Genomic DNA, 18,028 nt, shown 5'->3' with positions numbered 1-18,028 from the left:
CCTGAATAAGTTCCTCAAACTCCTTTTGTTTTGCGTCTGGATTATTCAGTGCTTCTGTATTACTTTTATTTACACCATTGACGGATACCGTTTTTGGGATGAAAATGTAATTGAATTGCCTCTAAGGGCACACGTAAAGGCATCCCATATCATACGTGCCTACACTGAACCTGTATTGTGCAAGAAAAAGTATGTTATTCCTTTGTTTTTGTTAAGAAAGTAGTCAGTCAATAAACCCTGGTTAAATTTCCAATAGAGAGGGCTATAAAATGATGGTCGGATCGCATTCGATCCTCAATCGGTACTTTTTTCACTTTTGGCACCATATACAAGGATACCATAAAAAAATCTATCAGACTAGATTGATTAAGCCTCCTCCAAGTATATTTGACGAGATCTGCATTTTTAAGCTTCCAAATATCCGTAAATTCTTAACGTGTCTATAATATTCGGAATCTCTTTGAGAGACAGAGGGTGATAGTTGATAAGTAATATGATTGCCTTTAAAATTGATGTACTTAAAAAATCTATTGGAATCCCCTACCATTACAATAGAGTTATTTGTTTCTAAGGAGACTAATTCGATTATTATAAATATTTTCAAAGAAGCTTGGATTATCATTATTCGGTCCATATAAATGTATGAGCCATAACTCTTCATTATCCAGTAGCATATTCAAGGCAATCCATCTTCATTGAGGATCTGATTTAACGGATTGTACCTGAAGGTCCAAATTGTTTTTGAATCGGATAATAACACTAAAACTTTTGAATTTTTTATTAACCCATGACTGAAATAGATTTTACCATCCCATTATTTTTCCCAGGCCACACACATCAAAAGATTTGGAATGAATTTTCTGAAGACAACAAATATGGTAATCCTTCTCCTTTAGCCATATAAAAACGACTCTTCTTTTGGATTGATGAAAAGCTGTCTTTTAAAAAGCATATTGAGGAGTTAGTTAAGAAGCTGAAAATAAAATGGTCTTCTTCTCTATAAAAATGGGCTTCTTCTATAGAAATAGGTCCTGCCTATCGCTAAAAAAGTAGAAAGCAGATTACTCAGTCGTCGTTCCTATTGGTCGTAAACTATGGCGACATCATATATATGAACGCAGCTGCCACTTCATTAAATGAGTTAGATGCAGTTTATCATAGCACACTGCGCTTTATTACGGGCGACAATTTTAGTATTCGTCACTGCATTGTTTACCAGAAGGTTCATTGGCCCTCATGTAGGTTGCTACATTGCTATGTTTTCATTTATAAAAGCCCTTTTACAAAAAGGCCTACTGTACCTAACATCATTACTAAACTTTAGACATACTAGTTGCTACACCCAGTCTCAGGGATGGCTAAGTCTGGAAATGAATTTGGTCTCAACCGAGTTAACTAAAAGCAGATGTATCTTTCTTGCACCTTATTTGTGGAACAATCTTCAAAATGTTCTTAAATTGTATGCTCTGTTGCTTCTAGGGCAATTGAGAAAACTAACTGAGCACCGTATTACTGATGAATGTGGTTTTTATGACCAGGTTTTTCTTTCTACTTGCATTTTATGTAATTCAGGGCTCATCTGTAAGAGACCTTGGTCTCAGTCTGACTCCCTGATAAAATAAAGGTAAAAAAAGGTTAGGGTTAGGTTTTAAATCACATTTTCAGAAGATAAATTGTAGAAATGGGCAGGGTTTATGACTGCGGCCATAGACGCTAGTGACGACCAAATTACAGCTCTTGATGTGTTTGTCACTGAATGACGTATGCCACATTCACGTGCTGGTAGGAATTAGGAAACTCTGAAATGTCATAGTGAGCAATTTCAAATATGATTAAACCAGTCACATAGATGAAAGACCGCATCCTTGCGAAGAATGTGGCAAATGCTACAGAACGAAGGTATGCTTCACCAGACATTCCAAGTGTGCACTCAAGGAAACCAAATTACTGTAAAGTCTGTGGCAAATGTTTTGAAAGAAAGGAAGACTTGGCGAAACATACAGAGATACATACAAGAGAGAAATTATATTGCTGCAAAGACTGTGGCAAATACGTCAACCAGAAACTAAATTTAACGATACACATGATATCTCACAGATTGGAGAAACCTTATATTCCTGCATAGACTGTGGAAAATGCTTCACTCGATCACAGGGCCTTAGAATTAATAAGACCATACACACATGGAAGAAATCATATAGGTGTCCAATATGCAATAAATGCTTTGCCTTCCATAGCCATTTAAAATACCATCAGACTGTTCACACAGGGGAGAAATGTTATAGTTGGCGCCCCCCCCTTGGGTTGTGCCGTGGCGGACATCTTTGTGGGCTATACTCAGGCTTGTCTCAGGATGGTAAGTTGGTGGTTGAAGATATCCCTCTAGTGGTGTGGGGGCTGTGCTTTGGCAAAGTGGGTGGGGTTATATCCTGCCTGTTTGGCCCTGTCCGGGGGTATGGTCGGATGGGGCCACAGTGTCTCCCGACCCCTCCTGTCTCAGCCTCCAGTATTTATGCTGCAGTAGTTTATGTGTCGGGGGGCTAGGGTTAGTCTGTATTATCTGGAGTATTTCTCCTGTCTTATCCGGTGTCCTGTGTGAATTTAAGAATGCTCTCTCTAATTCTCTCTCTTTCTGTCTTCTTTCTTTCTCTCTCTCGGAGGACCTGAGCCCTAGGACCATGCCTCAGGACTACCTGGCCTGATTGATGACTCCTTGCTGTCCCCAGTCCACCTGGCCGTGCTGCTGCCCCAGTTTCAACTGTTCTGCCTGCGGCTATGGAACCCTGACCTGTTCACCAGATGTGCTACCTGTCCCAGACCTGCTGTTTTCAACTCTCTAGAGACAGCAGGAGCGGTAGAGATACTCTGAATGATCGGTTATGAGAAGCCAACTGACATTTACTCCTGAGGTGCTGACCTGTTGCACCCTCGACAACCACTGTGATTATTATTATTTGACCCTGTTGGTCATCTATGAACATTTGAACATCTTGGCCATGTTCTGTTATAATCTCCACCCGGCACAGCCAGAAGAGGACTGGCCACCCCTCATAGCCTGGTTCCTCTCTAGGTTTCTTCCTAGGTTCTGGCCTTTTTAGGGAGTTTTTCCTAGCCACCATGCTTCTACATCTGCATTGCTTGCTGTTTGGGGTTTTAGGCTGGGTTTCTGTACAGCACTTTGAAATATCAGCTGATGTAAGAAGGGCTTTATAAATACATTTGATTTGATAGTAGACAGAGTGGCAGTTGCTTCTTTTTCAAAGTAAACTTGAGAAGACATATGAGATGCTTTCACAACAAATAGAAAACTGTCATTGTGTCATCATTTTCTGTATATTTTGTTTCTGTGTTCGCACATCACAACATGAATACGTTATGAATACATGAGTAAAGGTGCCAAGGTCTGAACTCAGTGGGCCCCTTGTTTGTATATATTTGAAAATGAAATAATTTGTAAAGTCTTCTCTTTTTACTTGTGACAACACAACACTATAGATGAAGCAAGAAGGTTACAACTTGATAGTGCCCCTGTGTTGAGGGAAAACATCAGAACCAGATTTCTTACAACATTCTAACTTCAACTTGTGTGTGTCCTCCAGGACACTGCTGGCTTCAGTTAGCCCACACCACTGTGTATTACTCATAATATTTCGTGATTTCTTAAGACAGCAGTCCCTGCGACCTTTGGTACACTGTCCTCTATATGTACAGAAAGCCCACCAAAACTGCTATTTGTTTAAAATACAGTATTTAAATATGTCACATCTGTTTTTGACTGAATTCATCAAAGTACATATCTTGTTTTATTAAAGTTTTTTTAATGGATGTCATTTGAATGCCTCCGTTTCCGTTATTGTACATGAGTACTATGATGGATAACATTGGACATGTTTGATCATATCTTTATTCTTTGGTGTGGTTGGTTGGTTAAAATACTGAGATCTGCATCCTATTCCTAAACTGTTCGTCTTGTTAAGTTAAAGTAAATCAGATTTATTCAAGTACTTTTTTTGTGGACAAAAATATAGCATAATATGTTCGCTATAACATTTTGCATTAGCAGTAAAACTTTTATTTTGAAATTCATGGGAAAATACTACCGGAAGTTCAACCTGGTGTTGTTCTAATCTTCCTGCAACCGAGTTCACGACCGAAACGCCCATTGCACGTTAGAACCTTATATACCTCAATGGTTAGAAATCATGTTTGCTTTTGTCCATTTGTGAGAAGCTCTTCAACGGTTGAAATATATTAAAATGGCTGATGAAGACAAGCTTCAGCCGTTAATGTTTCTTATGACCTATATGCTGATGAAGCGCCGAAGAGACATAAACAACGCGGATACACAGAGACTCAATGAGGTGAAGAGACGTATCCGCCACAGACAGTACTTCTTCCAAAGGCAGAGGCGAATGCTCATGGTACTGTAATCTGATCAAGCTAAACCAAGCAATTTATATTAAAGTGCATTGGACTGCGTTCCATACACGAATAGCTAAACGCACACGCATAAACAAAGCAATAAATTCTGTGTCACATAAGACGTTCAACCATGTTTCTCAAACTTCTAATTTCGAAGTGGTTGTAAACGTCAAATTAAGAAGTGTTTAAGGTTATGTTTAGGCATTAACTCCGAATGGTGAAGGTTTTGGATAGACTTTAAACGAAAGTCTCAAAAGCAACTTTATATTGCTGGATTCAGACATGCAACATTTTGCACCAGATGCAGATACTTACCAGTCCACAATGACCTAGCAAAACTTACTTTAACAGCGCCCATAAGCAATAAATCACGAGAGCGTGTGGTATATGGCCAATTAGTGGTAATTTTAGCATGTAAATCTTGGAGGGGCAAACCAATTTTTTTTTATTTTTTTTAGATGCATGCCAGCATGGCACAACACTAAACAATACATTAATTGCACTATAATGGTGACAAACGGTGCCCACAAACTGTTAGGGCCTACAGTGCCTTCGTAAAGTATTTAAATCAAATTGATTTAAAAAAAATGCTCATCAATCTACACACAATTACCAAAAATGACAAAGCAAAAATAAGTTTAGAATTTTTTGCTAATTTATAAAAAACTATCACATTTACATACGTATTAATACCCTTTACTCAATACTTTGTTGAAGCAGTGATTACAGCCTTAAGTCTTCTCGGGTATGACGCTACAAGCTTGGCACACCTGTATTTGGATAGTTTTTCCCATTCTTCTCTGCAGATCCTCTCAAGCTTTGTCAGGTTGGATTGGATGGGGAGTGTTGCTGCACAGCTATTTTCAGGTCTCTCCAGGGATTTTTGATCGGGTTCAAGTCCGGGCTCTGGCTGGGCCACTCAAGGACATTCAGAGACTTGTCGCCGAAGCCACTCCTGCGTTGTCTTGGCTGTGTGCTTAGGGTCGTTGTCCTGTTGGAAGATGAACCTTCTCCCAGTCTGAGGTCCTGAGCTCTGTGGAGCAGGTTTTCATCAAGGAACTCTCTGTACTTTGCTCAGTTCATCTTTGCCTCAATCCTGACTAGTCTCCCAGTCCCTGCCTCTGAAAAACATCCCCACAGCATGATGCTGCCACCACCATGCTTCACCCTCGGGATGTGGCCAGGTTTCCTCCAGACGTGACGATTGGCATTCAGGCTAAAGAGTTCAATCTTGGTTTCATTAGACCAGAGAATCTTATTTCTCATGGTCTGAGAGTCTTTAGGTGCCTTTTGGGAAACTCCAAGTGGGCTGTTGTACCTTTTACTGAGGAGTGGCTTCCATCTGGCCACTCTACCATAAAGGCTTGATTGGTGGAGTGCTGCAGAGATGGTTGGTCTTCTGGAAGGTTCTCCCATCTCCACAGAGGAACTCTGGAGTTCTGTCAGAGTGACCATTGGGTTCTTGGTCACCTCCCTGACCAAGACCTTTCTCCCCTGATTGCTCAGTTTCTTCGGGCGGCCAGCTGTAGGAAGAGACTTGGTGGTTCCAAACTTCTTCCATTTAAGAATGATGAAGGCCACTGTGTTCTTGGGGACCTTCAATGCTGCAGAAATGTTTTGGTACCCTTCCCCAGATCTGTGCCTCGACACAATCCTGTCTCGGAGCTCTACGGACAATTCCTCATGGCTTGGTTTTTGCTCTGACGTGCAATGTCAACCTTTATATAGACAGGTGTGTGCCTTTCCAAATCATGTCCAATCAATTGAATTTACCACAGGTCGACTCCAATCAAGTTGTAGAAACATCTCAAGGATGATCAATGGAAACAGGGTGCACCTGAGCAAAATTTGTTGTCTCATAACAAAGGTTCTGAATACTTATATAAAAACGGTATTTCTGTTTTTTATTTTTAATAACTTTGCAAACATTTCTAAAAACCTCTTTTGGCTTTGTCATTATGGGGTTTTGTGTGTAGATTGATGAGGATGTTTTTATTTATTTAATACATTTTAGAATAAGGCTGTAACGTAACAATGTGGAAAAAGTAAATGGGTCTGAATACTTTCTGAAGGCACTGTTCATAAAGATGTCTCAACAGCAGAGCTTTCATTTCAGCACCATGGAGTGAATCCTTACCACCGCTAGAACTGGCTATCGGCGGAGCCTTGTCTGGCAGCGAAACAGTTAATTTAGCCTCATTTACTGCCTTTAAAAAAAACATAGCTGATATGGTTGACTTGCTTAAACAAAATGTGGTTTCTACTGACAATTGAGATGTATAAACTATGGTATAAGGGGACGACAAGCGGATAAGAGGTCTGTAATTTCGATTAAGACATTAATGAGCGAGCTAGGACGGACGTAGTCAATATTTCTTCAGCACTTTTGAAATGTACAGCGACAGAATTCAGAACATGGGCCGTTCTTACAGTATTCTCCCTGTACACCGTCAGAACCGTAGGATAAATAAAGGGGGCATATAAGCAGACAATGAAAACTCTTACAATATTCAATAATTATATTTCTCTTAAACAGGCTATAGGCTAAATGTGCACCACCAAGTCAGAACAGTAGGCTAAGTTATGAGGGGGAAAGGGACCAAATTATTAGGGTGAGGCACATGGGCTACTAACAGCTTACTGCACAACATGCACTTAGTATTACTTTCTTAGCTACAGTATACTTTCTTAGCTACAGTATACATATCTCCCTGGCATATTACATAATTTATGCACCAGCATACAAGACATCTTTGGACTCACCTTGTTGTGCTGTGCTCACTTGAACAGGAAGGTGGCGCGGCAGTCCTTCTTGGGCACATTTTTGTCATCAAAGTCTGCCATTCTCTGGATTTATGGTTCTTTCAAGGCAACTGGGAACTCGGGAAAAAAACAAGGTTGAATCATGACATCAGTGATCTTCAGGTGGGAACTCAGGCCTCTTTCTAGAGCTCCCGACTTGGAATTCCGAGTTGGATGACCATTCAAAACCTGGTTTACCCAGTCAGAGCTCGTTTTTTTCCCCCCAGAGTTCCCAGTTGTCTTGAACTCACTGAAGTCTGAGATTTCCCAGTTCTGAGTTTCTAGTTGTTTTGAACGCAGCAGGAGTCATGCTGGAATGACAGCATGGCCAATGTATTCAACCTTTTCTGGCCCATGGTGTGTTGCGAGTGAATGTTTATCCTTTTTAGCTTGGAAAAGAGACCCTTAAACCCAGACTTGAACCACACATCTTCTCCACTGAATAGCAGGCTTGTGACTGCTTTGAAAAGCTTGTAGTTAACCACTGATTGCTTCCAAACCACTCATTGTTGAATTTGCGATTTCCAACTTGTTGTGTAATGTTTATGCCCAATGGCCGATGAGCACCGATAAGTTTTATATATAATTTGTCGACTTGATTCATGAAGATGACTGCTTGTCTAGCTTGATAGCTAAGATTTTTAAAGTATGATGTTGACATGATCAGTCCAATCAAAGCTATGGTAGGTATAACGTGATTTGACATCATTTTATCTGTGGCCAATGACCTTGATCCACATTGGATGGAAACTTCTAATGTAAATCTATGGCAGCACCCAACGGGCTTGAATTTTCGAGTTCTCCCTGTAGATTTTGCGGCGACGTAGTGTCCCCATGAGTGACAGAACAATGAGCCAATCACGGCGCAACTAGAGAACATTACCAACCCCTACGCTCCGTATTTTCCGCTGGCTGCCCCACCACCACAGAATGCACTGAGCTAGACTGAAACACCTGCATTTTGGAGCTGCCTTACTCAAGAAAGCAAAAACCATGTTTGTATGCGGCTTTATTAACTCAATAAAATATTTTTTTATATATACATTGTTTGCAAACTGATATGTGACATGTATTAATGCCGAAATAACATGCAACAACAAAAAAAGATATACATATACAGTACCAGTCAAAAGTTTGGACACACCTACTCCTATTCCGAAAGACTGCAAAGAACCCATTACTCCTGCCAATAGTCGACCAATTAGTCTACTCCCTACTCTCAGTAAGATATTGGAGGGTATTGTGAGTAGACAAATGTGGGAGTACATGGAAAAGAATGATCTGATTACAGCCAATCAGCATGCTTATCGCAAAAACCATTCCACTACCACTGCATTGGTTGACATGACTGACCAGTGGCTCAATGCTATGGATAATGGCAAGTTTGTGGGTGTACTATTTTTAGATTTCAGTGCAACATTTGATTTAGTGGATCATGAAATAATTTTGCCAAAATTAATGCATTATGGTTTTAAGGAGGTAGCATTGAATTGGGTACAGTCATATCTAACTGATAGGAAACAATCCACCTATATCAATGGTTCATTTTCTTCCCCTCGTGTGTTAAACTGTGGAATACCGCAGGGCAGCTGCCTTGGGCCACTTCTTTATTTAATATATACCAACCTTAGTTGAAACTCAAGCTACTATATTTGCAGATGATACTACAATTTATGCAGCAAGACAATCGGTTCAACAGGTGCAGCAAGCTTTACAAGGAGATTTGGAGAATATCAAGGAGTGGGTTTGCCAAAACAAACTTGTTTTAAACACCAAGAAAACCAAAGTTATGTTGGTCTGTTCAACTAGGAAAAGGCCAAAACAGCATGGGATACAATTAAATATGGGAGGAGTACATATTGAAGAAGTGGCAGAAACCAAAGTATTGGTAGTGCAGCTAGACAACTGCTTATCACGGTCGTCTCAAATAACTAATCTATGTAAAAAAATAAATATTAAAACAGCTTGCATTATCAGAAGGATAGCTAAATATTTACCAGGAAAAATTATTCAGCAAATAACACCAGCATTAATTGAGAGTCAGGTGAACTACTGTTCTGTGGTCTGGGGAAATGCATCATCAAGTGAAGTTAGGAGGCTGCAGAATGCACAGAACAAAGCAGCAAGGATTGTTTTAAGGTTCTTCTGTTGCAGTCATGCGCAGTGTTCTTGGTTGGTCATCAATCGACAAGATAATTGAAAAAAACATGCTTATTTTATTTCATAATATACATAATTTAATACGGCCAAGTTCTATTCACAACAGTATTCAGTTGGTAAGAGACAGACATTCAGTATATACTAGGAATAGATTGTCCACCATCTATGCGTTATCCAGACAGAAAAGAGAAATAGGCAAAATAACATTTCGATTTAGAGCAATAAAGAAATGGAATAAATTAACTGAGCAAACTAGAAACCTTTCAATATATAAATTTAAACATTATTTTAAAACTATTTAAATATAATACATAGAAATGTTGTGGGACTTTAGTAGATGAAGAATCTATATTTTTTAGATTGAGTATTTGTTGGGTCATTATGTTAGTATATTATGTATGTTTGTAATAGTGTGTTATATGTGAAAATGGGTTTGTATTATAAATTGTATTTTAATGTTTAAGGACTCTTGGAAGATTAGTCCAAATGGGGACTAAAAGAGATCCAAATAAAAAAATAAAAACCTACTGATTAAAGGGTTTTTCTTTATTTTTACTATTTTCTACATTGTAGAATACTAGTGAAGACATCAACACTATGAAATAACACATATGGAATCATGTAGTAACCAAAAAAGTTTTAAACAAATATTATATATTTGATATTATTCAAGGAATGCTTTTCCAACAGTCTTGAAGGAGTTCCCACATATGCTGAGCACTTGTTGGCTGCTTTTCCTTCACTCTGCGGTCCAACTCATCCCAAACCATCTCAATTGGGTTGAGGTCGGTTGATTGTAGAGGCCAGGTCATCTGATGCAGCACTCCATCACTCTCCTTGGTCAAATAGCCCTTACACAGCCTGGAGGTGTGTTTTGGGTCAAAACAAATGATAGTCCCACTAAGCGCAAACCAGATGGGATGGCGTATCGCTGCAGAATGCTGTGTAGCCATGCTGGTTAAGTGTGCTTTGAATTCTAAATAAATCAGTGTAATCAGCAAAGCACCCCCACACCACCTCCTCCGTGCTTCATGCTGGGAACCACACATGCAGAGATCATCCGTTTATCTACTCTGCGTCTCACAAAGACATGGCGGTTGGAACAAAAAATCTCCAGTTTGGACTCATCAGACCAAAGGACAGATTTCCACCGGTCTAATGTCCATTGCTCATGTTTCTTGGCCCAAGAAAGTCTCTTCTTCTTATTGGTGTCCTTTAGTAATGGTTTCTTTGCAGCAATTGACCCTGAGGGCCTAATTCACGCAGTCTCCTCTGAACAGTTGATGTTGAGATGTCTGTTACTTGAACTCTGTGAAGCATTTATTTGGGCTGCAATCTGAGGTGCAATTAACTCTAATGAACTTATCCTCTGCAGCAGAGGTAACTCTGGGTCTTCCTTTCCTGTGGCGGTCCTCATGAGAGCCAGTTTCATCATAGAACTTTATGTTTTTTTTTTGACTGCATTGACTGACCTTGATGTCTTAAAGTAATGACGGACTGTCATTTCTCTTTGCTTATTTGAGACGTTCTTGCCATAATATGGACTTGGTCTTTTACCAAATAGGGCTATCTTCTGTATACCACCCCTACCTTGTCACAACACAACTGATTGGCTCAAACTCATTAAGAAGGAAAGAAATTCCACAAATTAACTTTGAACAAGGCACACCTGTTAATTGAAATGCATTCCAGGTGACTACCTCATGAAGCTGGTTGAGAGAATGCCAATTTTGTGCAAAGCTGTCATCAAGGCAAAGGGTGGCTACTTTGAAGAATCTCAAATATAAAATATATTTTGATTTGTTTAACACTTTTGGTGACTACATGATTCAATATGTGTTACTTCATAGTTTTGATTTTCTACAATGTAGAAAATAGTAACAATAAAAAAATATATATATATACACACACACACACACACACACACACACACAGTACCAATCAAAAGTTTGGACACACCTACTCATTCCATTTTTTTTATTGTTATATACAGTGCTGTGAAAAAGTATTTGCCCCCTTCCTGATTTCTTATTTTTTTGCACATATGTCACACTTAAATGTTTCAGATCATCAAACAAATTTTAATATTACACAAAGATAACCCACGTAAACACAAAATGCAGTTTAAGTGATGATTATATTAATTAAGGGAAAAAAGCTATCTGAACCTTCATGGCCCTATGTGAAAAAGTAATTGCCCCCTAAACCTAATAACTGGTTGTGCCACCCTCAGCAGCAACAACTGCAATCAAGCGTTTGCGATAACTGGCAATGAGTCTTTCACATCGCTGTGGAGGAATTTTGTCCCACTCTTCTTTGCAGAATTGTTTTAATTCGGCCACATTGGAGGGTTTTCGAGCACGAACAGCCTTTTTAAGGTCACGCCACAGCATCTCAAGTGGATTCAAGTCCGGACTTTGACTAGGCCACTCCAAAACCTTAATTTTGCTTTTTTAAGCCATTCAGAGGTGGACTTGCTGGTGTGTTTTGGATCATTGTCCTGCTGCAGAACCCAAGTGCGCTTCAGCTTGAGGTCACGAACTGATGGCCGGACATTCTCCTTCAGGATTTTTTTGGTAGAGAGCAGAATTCATGGTTCCATCAATCACAGCAAGTCGTCCAGGTCCTGAAGCAGCAAAGCAGCCCCAGACCATCACACTACCACCACCATATTTGACTGTTGGTATGATGTTCGTTTTCTGAAATGCTGTGTTACTTTTACACCAGATGTAACGGGACGCACACCTTCCAAAAAGTTTAACTTTTGTCCTGTCAGTCCACAGAATATTTTCCCAAAAGTCTTGGGGATCATCAAGATGTTTTTTGCCAAAAGTGAAATGAGCCTTTATGTTCTTTTTGGTCAGCAGTGGTTTTCGCTTGGAACTCTGCCATGGATGCCATTTTTGCCCAGTGTCTTTCTTATGGTTGAGTCATGAACACTGACCTTAACTGAGGCAAGTGAGGCCTGCAGTTCTTTAGATGTTGTTGTGGGTTCTTTTGTGACCTCTTGGATGAGTCGTCGCTGCGCTCTTGGGGTAATTTTGGTAGGCCAGCCACTCCTGGGAAGGTTCACCACTGTTCCAAATTTTCTCCATTTGTGGATAATGGCGCTCACCGTGGTTTGCTGGAGTCCCAAAGCTTTAGAAATGGCTTTGTAACCCTTTCCAGACTGATAGATGTCAATTACTTTGTTTCTCATCTGTTCCTGAATTTCTTTGGATCGCGGCATGATGTCTTGCTTTTTGAGATCTTTTGGCCTACTTCACTTTGTCAGACAGGTTCTATTTAAGTGATTTCTTGATTCAACAGGTCTTTCAGTAATCAGGCCTGGGTGTGGCTAGTGAAATTGAACTCCGCTTTCCAAAACATGGGATTAACCACAGTAAATTCATGATTTAACAAGGGGGGGGGCAATTACTTTTTCACATAGGGCCATGAAGGTTCGGATAGCTTTTTTCCCTTAATAAATACAAGTATCAGTTAACTGCAGTTTGTGTTTACTTGTGTTATCTTGGTGTAATATAAAAAAATGTTTAATAATCTGAAACATTTAAGTGTGACAAACGTGCAAAAATATAAGAAATCAGGAAGGGGGCAAATACTTTTTCACGGCACTGTATGTGAGAATGCTGTTTATCGACTACAGCTCAGCGTGCAACACCACAGTGTCCACAAAGCTCATAACTAAGCTAAGGACTCTGGGACTAAACACCTCCCCCTGCAACTGGATCTATATATGTGTGTGTGTGTGTGTGTATATATACACATTTTTGCTAAACAGGTGGGGCTCAAAACGGGCCCCACCTGCCCTGAATGACAGGTCACCACTGTGGCCAATATGCCACGGCTAAGGGCTGTTCTTAAGCACAACTCAACGCGTAGTGCCTGGATACAGCCCTTAGCCGTGGCATATTGGCAATATACCACAAACCACCAAGGTGCCTTATTGCTATTATAAACTGGTTACCAATGTAATTAGAGCAGTACAAATAAATGTTTTGTCATACCCGTGGTATAGGGTTTGATATACCACGGCTTTCGGCCAATAAGCATTCAGGGCTTAAACCACCCGGTTTATAATACTGATTTGTATCACTGGTGAAAACAAAGACCCCCCCCCCCCCCTCTCTGTCTCTCCCTCTTTCTCTCTCCAGATGCTGACAGCTCGAGACTTGCGCTGCAGCTGTGACATCCGTACCCGACCCTGGACCAGCACGGAGTGCACTGATTGGTGGGAGCGGGTAGTGATGACTGAGTTCCAGCCCTCTGATTGGCTGGAGAAGTTCCGCATGAGCCGGGAGACCTTCTTCTTCCTTTGTGGCAAGCTGAAACCTCGCCTGGCTCGCCAGGACACCCACTTCCGCAGGGCGCTTCCGCTGGAGAAGCGTGTGGCGGTTGCCCTGTGGCGGCTGGCGTCCAACATTGAGTACCGCACCATCAGTGGGCTGTTTGGCGTGGGCAGCTCCACGGTGTGTAAGTGTGTGAGGGACGTGTGTCACGCCATCGTCACACTACTCCGGCCCGTCTACCTATGCTCGCCCAGCGTACAGGAAGTGGAAGACTCTGCACATCACTTCCTATCTCGCTGGGGCTTCCCTCATTGCGTGGGTGCCGTGGCAACCCTCCACACTGCCATCCTCACGCCGTCCGCTAACGTGGCCAACTACGCCAACCCAGACGGGTGGCTCTCTGTGGTCTCCCAGGTAGGACAGGACCTCTGCTGCAATAAATAGCCCTGGCTTTTATTTGCTTCAATCGCTGAACACAGCCAGCTTTTATTAGAGACAGGCTTCTATTTGAGCCAAGCGTCTATTTTTGCTCAATAAAATGTTGAAAAGACGTTGTTTATTTTGACCAGTATGACCAAGATAAACATTAGAATAACATCCTTCGCAGATCAGACTTGCAAAGACTAGACTGCCTATCATAAACCCCCGATTTTGCGTTTCAGCACCATGGAGAGCGTGTGCCGATAACAATTCATTTAGACACACATTTGCTGAAATGTGTGTCGATGCCCGGCTATTGAAAGGGACAGGTGGCTATTTGAGACTCTGCATTTAATTTAAGTTTTACAGTATATGGTTGTGTATGACTGCCTGTCTGTCTGTGAGATAGTAACATTCATCTGCCTGTCTGTGAGGTAGTAACACTCCTATCTGTCTGTTAGGTGGCTGTGAATGGGCTGGGTCAGTTCTGGGACGTCTGTGCTGGTTTCCCTGGCAGCACTGAGCCGACAGCCATCTTGCAGAACTCAGCACTTTGGGCGTCGGCCTCTGAGGGCGTGCTGTCACCTGACCCACCCCCGAGCTTCATGGGAAAGCCCCTGAGGTATCATTGATATTATTATTATTTCCCTTTTTAGATAGTGCTATCATTGTTACTTGTATAAGTATGACCAAAGTAGTAGTCCAGTGCTACAATTATTATTGTTATCCCTCTGGTGACCTGTGTCCTACCAGCTAAATTGACTGAGAGCACATTATCTTGTCCAGATATGTGTTGTTGGGGGAGCCAGGGTACCCCCTCCAGCCCTGGCTGATGAAGGCCTATTCCAAGAAGAAGGAGGAGGATGATGTGGAGGAGGAGGAAGGAGGGCTCGCGGAGGCCCGGAGGGCCTTCAACCAGGCAGGTTTTATTTTCAACAACGCAAAACAGAATCACTCATGGATTAAACTCAAAGTAGTAACGTGTTTTAAAAAATCCCAATTTCAGTGAACATTTCAGACGTTTTACACAGTTGTGAGCTAAATTTACACATTAGACTGTAGTAGACCCAGAGTTTTGCTGCAGTAAATAATAATACAAAATAAAAAAAGAAGTTTATCAACGTTTAACCTGGTTACTTTGTCTCCTGCTGTAGCGATTTGTGCGGGCAAGGCGTGGGGCGGCAACGGCGCTTCTTCGCCTGCGGGCGCGCTGGCAATGTCTGAGCAAGAGGAACGACTGCAGCCTAGACGTGGTACCCACCATGATCCTGGCCTGCTGCATCCTGCATAACGTGTGTGAGGCCCATGGAGATTTGTTCCAGGGGGAATGGCATGGTGAGGTAACCAAGGGTGAGAACCCCCAGCCTGGTCACACTACGGCCCGCGCCCCCTCTCCCCCTGGAACTTCAGACCACCTCCAGGGTGAGGAGGTCAGAAAATTGTTCTGTGACTACTTCCAGCAGTCACAACTACAACAACAGGACTAATGGAATGGACAGTGTTGTGATTGGGAAAGAGGGGGAAAAAATATAGAATTCTCCACAAGATTCTCATGACTGTATACATAGCCCTGGCCAGCATTCCAGTCACTGTTCCTACAATCTCTATCAGCATGTATTCATAAAGCATCTCAGAATAGTAGGTAGTGCTGATCTAAGATCAGCTTGGCCTTTTAGATCATAGTGAACAAGATTATATGGACAGGGGGGACCTGATCCTAGATCAGCACTCCTATTCTGAGATATATTCTGTATATGAGCCCTCTCTCTCTCGTGCAACTCCTCTCTGTTCTGTTACTGTTTTTGGGGTTTTGTTCTCTCGTAGGTTGTTAGTGTGTCTAAATAGTTGTGTAGCTCAGTGTTCATGTGCATGTGGTGTATATAGTCATGCTTTTTATTGATGCACAATACAAGTTACATTTTCTGTTCTGTCTTTCACTACATTTGTATCTACGGTTACACTGACATTGTTCTATGCTCTGATTAAAAAAATAAAAATAGAACCTTGTTCTAGCTACCTAGTACCTACACTGCACTTTTTGTAGCTGTAAATAAGATCTATGGTCTCCAATCTCCTACTCTCCCTCTACTAGAAGAAATACTAGGGGAAACACTTCCAGCTAACGGAGCTGCCCTCTTAGCAGAGAATGTGGACATTCTTGTCTTTCTGAAAAATAACTTTCAAATAGAATGACTGTCACTGAATATAAGCTGACGATGAGCAGGCCTACAATGCATTCGGAAAGTATTCAGACCTCTCTACTCTTTCCACATTTTGTTACATTGCAGCCTTATTTAAATAATAATTATCCTGATCAATCTACACACAATACCCCATAATGACAAAGCGAAAACAGGTTTTTCTGAATGTTTGCAAATGTATTATGAATAAAAAACAGATACCTTATATACATAATTATTCAGAAGCTTTGCTATGAGACTTGAAATTGAGCTCAGGTGCAGCCTGTTTCCATTGATCATCCTTGAAATGTTTCTACAACATGATTAGAGTCCACCTGTGGTAAATTCAATTGATTGGACATGATTTGGAAAAGCACACAGTTGACAGTGCATGTCAGAGCAAACACCAAGCCATGAGGTCGAAGGAATTGTCCGTAGAGCTCCGAGACAGGATTGTGTCGCGGCACAGATCTAGGGAAGGGTACCAAAAAATGTCTGCAGACTTGAAAGTCCCCTAGAACACAGTGGCCTCCATCATTCTTAAATTGAAGATGTTTGGAACCACCAAGACTCTTCCTAGAGCTGGCCACCGGGCCAAACTGAGCAATCGGGGGAGAAGGGCCTTGGTCAGGGAGGTGACTGAGAACCCGATGGTCACTCTGACAAAGCTCCAGAGTTCCTCTGTGGAGATAGGAGAACCTTCCAGAAGGACAACCATCTCTGCAGCATTCCAACAAGCAGGCCTTTATGGTAGAGTGGTCATGCGGAAGCAACACCTTAGTAAAAGGCACATGACAGTCTGCTTGGAGATTTGCCAAAAGGCACCTAAAGGACTCAGACCATGAGAAACAAGATTCTCTGATCTGATGAAACCAAATGCAACTTTGGCCTGAAAGCAAAGCATCACATCTGGAGGAAACCTGGCCCCATTCCTACGGTGAAGCATGGTGGTGGCAGCATCATGCTGTGGGGATGTTTTTCAGCGGCAGGGACTGGGAGACTAGTCAGGATTGAGGGAAAGATGCAGAGTACAGGAGCAAAGTACAGAGAGATCCTTGGTGAAAACCTGCTCCAGAGCACTCAGGACATCAGACTGGGGCGAAGGTTCACCTTCCAACAGAACAACAACCCTAGGCACACAGTCTCTGAATATCCTTGAGTGGCACAGCCAGAGCCCGGACTTGAACCCGTATTGTGTGTAGATTGATGAGAGGAAAAAATAATTAAATTCAATTTTTAATAAGGCTGTAACGTAACAAAATGTGGAAAAAGTCAAGGGACCTGAATACTTTCCGTATGTGCTGGTGATTTGAATTGATTGTGGTCTACTGCAGTTAAATGTATGTTGTAATGAACATGATTTCCCTTCTGTGCCGAACACCCGTTATACCCCTAGACAAAACCTTTTTATAACATTTTAGTAATTAGCAGATGCTCTTATCCAGAGCGACATACAGTAGCAATTAGGGTTAAGTGCCTTGCTCAAGGGCAGATCGACATATTTTTCACCTAGTCGGTTCAGGGATTCTAACCAGCAACCTTTCGGTTACTGGTACAACTCTTAACTGCTAGGCTACCTGCCGCCCCAAAGCTTTAAATAAGGTCTATAGTCTCTAATCTATCTCTCTCCCAGGATTGAGTATAGCATATTTGTCTATTATATTTCTCCAGCATGAATCTGGCCTCGACCCAAGGAGACATGGTTATACTAGACTGGTACACATACACATCATAGTTTGGTATGTCCCCCCCAAT

General features: G+C 41.5%; 1 protein-coding gene across 1 annotated transcript; it reads left to right on the top strand.

Moving 5' to 3' along the window:
* Window positions 1-4,145: 4,145 nt before the first annotated feature.
* On the top strand, window positions 4,146-16,116 carry LOC120051353 (protein ANTAGONIST OF LIKE HETEROCHROMATIN PROTEIN 1). Its single transcript, XM_038998181.1, has 5 exons — window positions 4,146-4,421; window positions 13,539-14,087; window positions 14,555-14,715; window positions 14,880-15,012; window positions 15,248-16,116. Exons 1-5 carry the CDS (start codon window positions 4,257-4,259, stop codon window positions 15,578-15,580), a joined length of 1,341 nt encoding a protein of 446 aa, XP_038854109.1. The 5' UTR covers window positions 4,146-4,256; the 3' UTR covers window positions 15,581-16,116.
* The last annotated feature ends 1,912 nt before the right edge of the window (window positions 16,117-18,028 follow it).

Source organism: Salvelinus namaycush, chromosome 7 (assembly GCF_016432855.1).
Source record: "Salvelinus namaycush isolate Seneca chromosome 7, SaNama_1.0, whole genome shotgun sequence".
Classification (NCBI taxonomy): Eukaryota; Metazoa; Chordata; class Actinopteri; order Salmoniformes; family Salmonidae; genus Salvelinus; species Salvelinus namaycush.
The sequence above is the reverse complement of the archived record's forward strand: the minus strand, read 5'-3'. Positions and strand labels throughout refer to the sequence as shown.